The following is a 9,298-nucleotide window of genomic DNA, read 5'->3' on the forward strand; positions in this document are numbered from 1 at the left end:
GACATACACCAACACGTCCAAAAAGACGAGACACCAAAACAAACACAATCAAAAGAACAAACGAACCTAATCCCCTAACAACTTAAGGGTGTAATAACTTATAACCGAAATCTACATCTATCCTCCAAAGAAAAAACACCTTTTTGCCCCTAACACGAATTAGTTTTGCAATGATTAATTTATTTATTATATGTTTTTAAAACGTGAGGAGTAGAATGAATTAATATTAATTAATTTATTTGGGCATGTCTGTCTTTATATATATAGTTTCCAAATGAATTAAATTTGCATCTCTGAATGTGAATCCCCACACGTATGCGTTACCTTCCTTGTTCATAAATCAACCAACAAAAACACATCTTCAATTCTCCGAAATTAGGTAACTTTACTCCTTTATATTTAATTTCAATTTCAATTTCAATTCTATGCGGTGGTTTAATTTCTGATTATAGTTCAAAAACGCTGATTTAGATCGAAACCCTAATATTATTTTGCTTTCCGATTCTCAAATTCCGATCCTAGTTATTTGGAAATATAACAATTTGCACCGAATTTACGATGATGATTGTGATTTTTGATCATTTTGTTCTCTTTTGGTGCTGGAGTTATATGATTAATATAAACTTCAGTCTTTATGTTTACCTCATTCCATTCAGGTTTCTTAATTTCAAAGCAACAAACCTGAATGGAAAGATGCAGGCTGGCCCCGATATCGACTAGGCTTGTCCTACTTATAGAGAGCTTGAGCTCCGCTCATGATTAGTTTTTCAAGCTCGAGCTTGACTCGTTTATTAATAATTCATAGCTAATTCGTATATTTTTATAATTACTTTTAGCGCACATTTACTTACTTTTAGCATAATTTTACGCATAACATTAGTTATTAAATAATATATATTAAATAAAATCATATAAATAGCATGCTCGTTTAGGCTTGCGAGTGGCTCGAGCTTTATAACTGAAGCTTAGGCTAGTTTACCAAACAAGCTTAATTTAAGGCCCGGGCTTGAGCTTGTTTAAGCCTCTGGCTCGATTTGATCTTTTTAGCGAGCCGATATTGAGTGGCTTGCAAGCAGCTTGGCTCATTTAGGCTTGCGAGTTGGCTTGAGCTCGATAAGTAAAGCTCAGGTTGGTTTACCAAACAAGCTTATTTTTAGGCTCGGGCTCGAGGTTGTATAAGCTTGGCTCGATTCTAGCTTTTTAGCAACCTAATCTTGAGTAGCTAACAAACGGCTTGCTTGTTTACACCACTACTCAAAATGCTTCTGCTGATCACTTAAAACAATCCAAACACTGTTAAAGTGCAAAAAAGTGAGGGGTATTTTTCAGTGTGGGCTCTATAATGATTGTATAAATTATTGATGTCCCTTGAAGTTAAAATAAAAAGAATTTGTTCAGTATTGTCACAATTAGGTTTGGTGGCAACCTTATCCTTATTTTTAATATCAATGGCAAGCAAAAACCTTATCTACTAAGCAATAGTACAATAATCACTCTTTTTGCTTCACATGACCACATAACATACATCTGTGTACTACTCATGATTTGTTTGGCCTAATGTATTAAAATAGTAATCTTCTTTTATTATGTGTTTCAGACACCATTAGTTTATAATCAAACGGCGATGGAGCGTTATCTTCAAGGTTCATTGTCACAAAATTACTTTAACAAAGAAGATGATGATGGTTTAAACAAGTGGAAATCTTCAAGTGAATCCATTGACGCATCCGAAAACAGTCCTGCAGGCGGGTTTTACTGTAACATATGTCTGGACACAGTCAACGATCCAGTGGTGACATTATGTGGGCACCTCTACTGCTGGCCCTGCATTTACAAATGGATCCACCACCAAAAGAACCCGCCTGAACACCCGAAAACCGTGCAGTGTTCCGTTTGCAAAAGCGAAGTCTCGCAAAAGACTTTAATTCCATTATACGGCCGTGGCCAGACTGCAGAACCGGTATCTGATGAGAAAGATGACATCAGCATCCCGCGTAGGCCTGCAAGTCCCAGATGTAATGTGCCAGCTCAGCAGGTTAATCATCGGCCTATGACGAATATGATTAGTCCTACTAGTCCGACAACTGGTATACTTGGAGACATTGTTTACGAGAGGATATTTGGTAATTCGCACTCGACTTTATTCACGTACCCGAATTCGTATAACTTAGCGGGGATAAGTACTCAACGGGCACGAAGGCAAGCTATGCAGGCTGATAGGTCATTGAGCCGGATTTGTTTTTTCTTACTTTGTTGTATAATTTTGTGTCTTCTTTTATTCTGAAAACCCCTTTTTGTTTGTGTTTACCTTTGTCTTGTGTATAATTGTAAGTTTGGATGATAGCCTGACTTCTGGTTGACTGGTTTCGCAACCTTTGGTGGTCGATTAGCGTATATATATAAATGTACCTACTTGTGAACGTTGATATTTCGAACTCATTAATCCGGAGTTTGTTTATGGTGTTCTTAGAACATTTTAAAGAAATTTGTGTGGAGGTTTCTTTCTTGTTTATTATCAAATTGGTAGTTTATCGCTTTCATATGACAATTGATTTCTAGTTATTGATAGTATTGTGCGTACAGTATTTGGTGATACTTGACTTCACTATTATATTCGTTTACCCAAAATATACGGGTAACCATAAATTTTTATATTTTTGTTTGTCGCTACTCTAGTGCTTCACTAATTTGTAGTTTTTATATTTCTGGCTGTTTTGGGTGATAAAACTATATAGACACTAAATGAATCAGTAAGAAATTTATTTATGGGTAATTTTTAACAAATTAATAATACTACTTGGTATATAGTACGGGGTGGTTTGGTTCTTGTCATTTAAGTGATCATGCGTGCAATATGAGGCTTCTACCATATTTGAAAAAAAACAAGGACAATTTATTGTCTTGTAATTTAGAAACTAAATAAGTAAATAATAGACTAGACTCATGAAAGGTAAGTGCGTTAATTTCCTTGAACAGGTGTACAGCGTTCTAGAATCATCCTCTGTGTTGTTTTCACCTTGTGTGCACTCCAACTTTGACTCAGATTTAATCAAAAACCTTTATCTTTTGTTTAGAAGTTAGAATGCCAACCAAGGTTAAGAGTTAATTACGCATATGGTTTGTTTAAACTAATATTTTTGGGCGCTAGCTACTAAGGTTTACAAGTTGTTTGAGGCCTAAGACCACTAACTTTCCAGTCAATTCTAAGTAAATAGGCCCTTCATCATCACTGTTATGATTTAGTGTGCGATAAGAGTATCCGTAATGGTTTCACTAGAAAAGTGAAAACGTTCCATCACGTAGGTTAGTGGGGTTTACTAATCCGAACTACTAAAGTGATACGATCCTATTATATTAATAAGTTTATTATTATTATTATTATTATTATTATTATTATTATTATTTAAGTTTATCTTTCATTTAGTTTTCTTATTATAGTCAAATTATGTTTCCTTATTGTTTATCTTTTCCTATTATTATGTCTTTGATTTTCCTCTAAATTGTAATAATAGTTTGAGAAAAAGAATAAGAAAAATATTAGAAAATTGTTCCAAAACATTGTTCTCTTCTTCTCTCCTGTTTTTAGAGCTTAACCCCCTCTACGGGTGTATCGAGAGATTGACCATCTCGAATCGGTCTTTATCATAAAGTGTGTAATGATTTCCGTATGTTCCGATTTTATTTAATTTATTTATTTATAAAATAAATGAGACATGGAGGGTAGTTATTGTCCGTTGCCATTTATAAAATAGCTTTGGTGGGGTGGTAAGGTGGTTATGCCGTTATGGTGCAGTATAGGAGGTCAATGGTTCAATCTCTATAGACTTAGACCGTAACATTTAACCGTACAGAAAAAAACATTATTAGTCCGCTTAATCATATACACAATTACACAAACAAGCAAACGCTCCCTTGCCCCCACACTCGTTGTATGCCCCCACCCACCCGCACAAAAATGGCAACCTACAACGGTGTGCCGGAAATTATTTGGCTAAGTTGCCAAGGGGCGTTATCCCACTACGGATGCCCTAACACGGGTGCAATTATAAGGTATAGTTATCCCACTATGGATGCCCTAACACGGGTGCAATTATAAAGATTATACCGTATTTGAAGAAACAAGAACTATAATTGGTTAATATTTTATATTTTTTAAACAGTCATATTTGATTAATTGTCTTGAAATTTATTGAGATAATTAAATAATGAATTAGTCAATATAGGTCAAATATTCAAAAATGGATCTATTTAAACAGGTCAAAAATTAATAATTTAGTCTGCTAATTTCTGAAAGCATTGTAAAAAATCTCTGCATTTTACATTTAACTCTTAGACTATGTGTAGTAGACTAGTAGTTTTAACTAATTGTTTAGTTAATCACGTTCGTTACTCAACCATTTTGTTATTTCCTTCATATTTTATTATTCAATAATTTTAATAACAAAAATACTTGAATTAAGGAAAAGAACAAACGATACTTGAAATTTAAAGAAAAATAACCAAAGGATACTTGAAATAAAAAGAAAGATACTAAAACGTTCTTTTTAAGACTACTTGTTGGCATGATATTTATCACGAATTTCGTTCTTCCTTTGCCAAATATAGCACGATATTCGGGTGGTAAGTAAGATAAGTCTTTTTCAAGAAAAGCAAAATCGATATCTATTTGTTGAACCTTTCTAAACTCGAGTAAAAATCCATTATGTTGAACACGAGCCGAAAGTTTCTCGCTTTTTGAGCATTCCCTGCATATAAATTCATTTTTTTATAAAATATAAAAGAACTAAAGAGTGGATTATGAGAGAATGTATTTAAAAATATGTGAAGGTTACATATATGGTAAAAGATTTTTGTTTTTTTTACTGAATTACCCTTTAAATCCCATAAAATATTACACCAGCATTCCTGTATTGATAAGACTCTACAATATTAACGTCGCTATGAGCTTGGCAGAAATGGGACTTAGCGCCTAGCTCCAATACTCTGTAATGGAGTTATAGGATTTAGTTGGAAGCCACATGACAGATCACCTTTTAGCGTTTCATTATTTAACCACTACGTGAAGTGAAGTGAAGTCTTACAAACACTCTTAACTTCTAAAAGTTGGAAATTATTATTAATTCCTATAAAAGTTACACAACTATGCTCTATCTGGAGATTTAAGTAGGGATAATTTGACTAGGTACGGATACTAGCGAATTGCAATAAACCAAATATATGTTCGTATAAATTCTTATTATATGGATAAACTTAAAAAATAATAATTCTGACATCAATAATCAAATTCCAAATTGCAATAAATAGGCAAAATAACTAATTAAGGTGCATAGATGACCACTTTGATGCTTTGAAAACCTTAAACAATATTAATATTTAAGTTCAAATACAGAAATCTAAAAGTGAGCCAAAGAATATAATTTAAGGGACTCACATTTCTTAGAAAAAAAAAAGTAACATGAAAATACAAAACCATCAACAAATACCACCTTAATAAGCAAGAAACAAATCTAAAACACAACCTGTTATCACTTCATCAACGACTCCGACTCTTCAGCTTCATCATCAAAAGACTCCACATCCGAGACCCGTGGAACCCGAACTCTATCCTTAAAAACTTTCTCAACCTCCTCCACCATCTTCAACTCACCATTCCCTTTTAAATACTCAACACACGTTGTAAAAACATCTTGATCCAACCTGCAACCGCGCATATCTTCAGCAGCAACACACTTCTTCAACATCTCAACCGCTTTCTCCATCTCCTCGCCTTTTGCATATGCACTCGCCAACAAAACCCACGTGCTTGCAGGGGGTTGTTTCCCCATACCTACAAGCCTGTCAACATAAGCTTCAGCTTTGACCAAATCACCCTTTGTGCAATAAGCCCTAATCAACATATTAGGGATCCTAAAGTCAAAAGACAACTTTGCAGATTCCCATTCGGTCAATAGTTTCTCGGCTCCACCAATGTTGTCTAATCTCACTAATGCGTTGACTATAGCACTATAACCGCGGTTATACACCTTACTCCACGAGGTTTTGTATAAATTCCATATGCGATACACGTCATCTTTTTTACCAATAGAAGCATACTTCCCAATGAGAATTTCCCAAGCTGCCCCTTTCGAGTTGCCTTTTATATATTTTTCCGATTTTTGCAGCACTTCAAATGCTTTATCATTTAAACCGGATTTAATATACCCACCGGACACGATAGTGTAAGCATTCCAATCAACCCCAATGCTGGAATTATCTTCCATGTGTTTAAGAATCTTTTCCATTTGTTCAAGATCAGAAGAAGTCGCGCACGCACTTAGTCGAAGATAGAAAGTTGGTTTATCACACGAAACACCCGTTTCTGTCATTTCTTGATAGATTTTGTCTAGCTTTTCATAATCTCCAGTTTTGTTGTATAAATTGATCATCGAGTTGTAAGAAAGGGTTGTCATCATGCCCATTTGCTTCATTTTCTCTGCAAGGGCTTCTGCTTTTTCAGTTGACTTTGTGGTTGCATAACAGTTAAGAAGTGCACCGTACACTTGGAGACTCTTGACATTGTCTGGAACCGTATTGAAATAGTTTTCTGCTTGTTCTACCCCTTGAACTCTTGATACTAAATCCAAATGAACTGCAACGCCTGCGGATGATAATTTGCCCTTTTTCTTAGCCATCCATTCTGACAGCTGGTACAGTTTATGATCAAGAAAGATAGAAAGTGTTTAGTTTATCTTTTAAAGATGCCTTGCAGCTGAAAGCCAGAATTCTTCTCACAACAGATTTGATTGTAACAGCTATAATGTACAAAAACTCAAAAGACTCTAAATTTAAGTACCCATTTTCAATATGAAAGAATTACAACTTCTTTATATAGCAACTGGTATGTTTCATAATACATTATTACTATTACCAATCAGTTTAGTATATTATACTCAGCATAATGTCATCTGTCACTCAATTAGAGTCCCTCTTGACAAAATAAAAGTTGCATTTGGTATGAAATGAACTTTGCCCTAAATAATATATACAATGCACACTTTTCATTTTTCTAGTTATAGGTCACAAACATAAATGATTACCCATAATAATAATAATAATCAACATTTGATCGGTTAAGATGTTAAAATAATTAAACCAAAAGCTTCAGCCATCCAAATAATCTATAATAAACACTATCTGGAAACCAATACCAGCACCAGGGGTTTGATTTTATATTTTTGTAAAAACCAACCTTTCTGTTCGGTTTCGATTTTAAACTTTTAAGTAATTTATAACAATGTAATAAATAATTTAACTTTAACCCAAACATTTTTAGGTCAAATGCATATAATCAAATAAAATATAAACTAACAAAAAAAAGTAGAATTAAATTCATAAATCTGGCCATTTTTTAAAGTTTGAAGCGAAATGGGAAAACCGTAAACCGAAGAAGCGTTGGTTAGTGTTTGAAAACCGACGACCGAGCAACCGAAAGTAAAAAGAAAAGAAGGTGACCTGGAGGGCGTGGGTGTATCGATTGAACTTGCGGAGGCTTTTGATGATGACAATGAGCTGACTAAATACGACGGCTTTACCTTCTTTCTCCCACTGATCGAGTATGGGTATCACGGACACGTTGGGATCACCCACCGGTGAAATCCTCCGGTACAGATTGTCACTGCTGCTTTCCGTAGAGTAAAACAAAACCCTACTTATTGTGGAGGATACACGGTTAATTGACGACGGCTTAAGGGATAGAACTAACGCCATCATCATCATCATCATGAATTCAATTCAATTGATTGATCTGAAAGAGGTTTCAAAATTTAGGGTTTATGCTTTGGGGGTTTATGATCTCCGTATTTACACATTTCGGCCTTTCAGTTTGCTAAGTTGTCCCCCCCCCCTTTTTTTTTTTTTTTTCAAAAGTGAGTTAATCCATCTATATAATAGAAGAATGGGTTTTTTAACATCCTATTTTTCATCAAAATTCTTTATTTAACATCATTATTGTGCAACAATGTATATTTTTCTCAGTTGAATTTGCGTTAGTTTATGATTCATATAAACCCTAAAAAAACTCCAACATTGAATAATTGTTTTTTTATGTTTAATTTGGATTTGTTTATTTCGTTTGGTGAGGCTTTAAAGGTCTCGTGTAAGTGGGTGTGTGGGTCGTGTATGGAGTTACATGCTCTCCGTCGGGGGTGCCACCATGATGACGGGTCGGTCTGGTACAAGTGTGTCACGGGAGATGTGGAGGAGTTTATAGTGGGGATTGCGAAGCCACATGTTGGCAGGGAATTTGTCGCGGTGGGAAGGGTGGGGGTGGATGTAGCTCTCCTTGAGCATGTCTTCACTCTTCCTATCACGAATGTTAAAAACATTCCTCATAGTTGTCGTATGGCTTTTTCCTAGGCCTTAGTGGGGGCTCTGGGTAAGATGGCGACTATTCCAGCGTCTGTTGAGGCGTGGGCGAGACTTTTGTTGTTACCACGTTGCATATTACGAGTTTTCAGACCTTCTAATCGTCATCAATGCATGTCTGGAAATACAAAGTCTCTGCAATGCCGAAGTATTCAACGATCGCTATCAGCTTGGGGTGACAGTGGTGGTTTCTTTGAGCTTCTTCTATCGCTTTTTAACCAACCCTTAAGGGATGCCCCGGGTGGTGATGCTTTTGTCATTGAGTCTGATAACTCCGGGTTGCGCGCCAATGTTTTGCGGAAAGTTACGGACGGACATCTCACTGTTGCGGTCAAAGTTTTATGCTCTTCAGGGGTTGCACCTTTCGGTAAGGATACTTTGAACGCATTGTTGTCTAAATATCCCATCATGACCCCTCCGATTATGCATGCTTCCTTGCTTTCTGAGCCTCCTCTTGTTGCAGATGTTGATAGTGTGCTTGGGTGCATTAATCTTTCCCAAAAGGGACTTCGTGTAGGCAGGACGGATTGCGATCCCAACACATCTTAGATGCATTGTGCGGAGAGGGGTCTCCAAGGCTATTTCTGTGGTGATTAATTTATTTTTTGGGGGAAGGTATCCTAGGGTGTTGGCAGAGTTTGTTGCGCCTGCCCCCTTTCTCCGTTGCTTAAACCATACAATGGGATTAGACTTATTGTCGTTTGGGCCATCTGGAGGTGGTTGGTCTCTAAAGTGGCTATGAGGGGTGTGGGGAAGGAGATGGCTAAATACCTCGGTGACTTTCAATTTGAGGTGGGAGTCCCTAGTAGGGAAGAGGTCGTTCTCCATAGCGCGAACAGGTTTCTAAATCAATTTCATTCGGATGGGTATTTGGCTATGCTTACTGTTGATTTCT

General features: G+C 36.0%; 2 protein-coding genes across 2 annotated transcripts; one reads left to right on the forward strand and one right to left on the reverse strand.

The window, feature by feature from the left end:
• Positions 1 to 360: 360 nt before the first annotated feature.
• Positions 361 to 2,285, forward strand: LOC143621286 (E3 ubiquitin-protein ligase RMA1H1-like). Its single transcript, XM_077092759.1, has 2 exons — positions 361 to 379; positions 1,598 to 2,285. The coding sequence occupies exon 2, from the start codon at positions 1,625 to 1,627 to the stop codon at positions 2,282 to 2,284; it is 660 nt and encodes a 219-aa protein (XP_076948874.1). The 5' UTR covers positions 361 to 379; positions 1,598 to 1,624; the 3' UTR covers position 2,285.
• Positions 2,286 to 5,477: 3,192 nt separating this feature from the next.
• On the reverse strand, positions 5,478 to 7,761 carry LOC143621287 (pentatricopeptide repeat-containing protein At2g20710, mitochondrial-like). The gene is made up of 2 exons (XM_077092760.1): positions 7,492 to 7,761; positions 5,478 to 6,683 (listed from the first exon to the last, which is right to left on the reverse strand). The coding sequence occupies exons 1-2, from the start codon at positions 7,759 to 7,761 to the stop codon at positions 5,526 to 5,528; spliced, it is 1,428 nt and encodes a 475-aa protein (XP_076948875.1). The 3' UTR covers positions 5,478 to 5,525.
• Positions 7,762 to 9,298: the final 1,537 nt, after the last annotated feature.

The sequence above is a fragment of the Bidens hawaiensis genome, unplaced genomic scaffold (assembly GCF_021521415.1).
Source record: "Bidens hawaiensis isolate Kalapana, Puna unplaced genomic scaffold, B.hawaiensis_p1.1 tig00002825_1, whole genome shotgun sequence".
Taxonomy (NCBI): Eukaryota; Viridiplantae; Streptophyta; class Magnoliopsida; order Asterales; family Asteraceae; genus Bidens; species Bidens hawaiensis.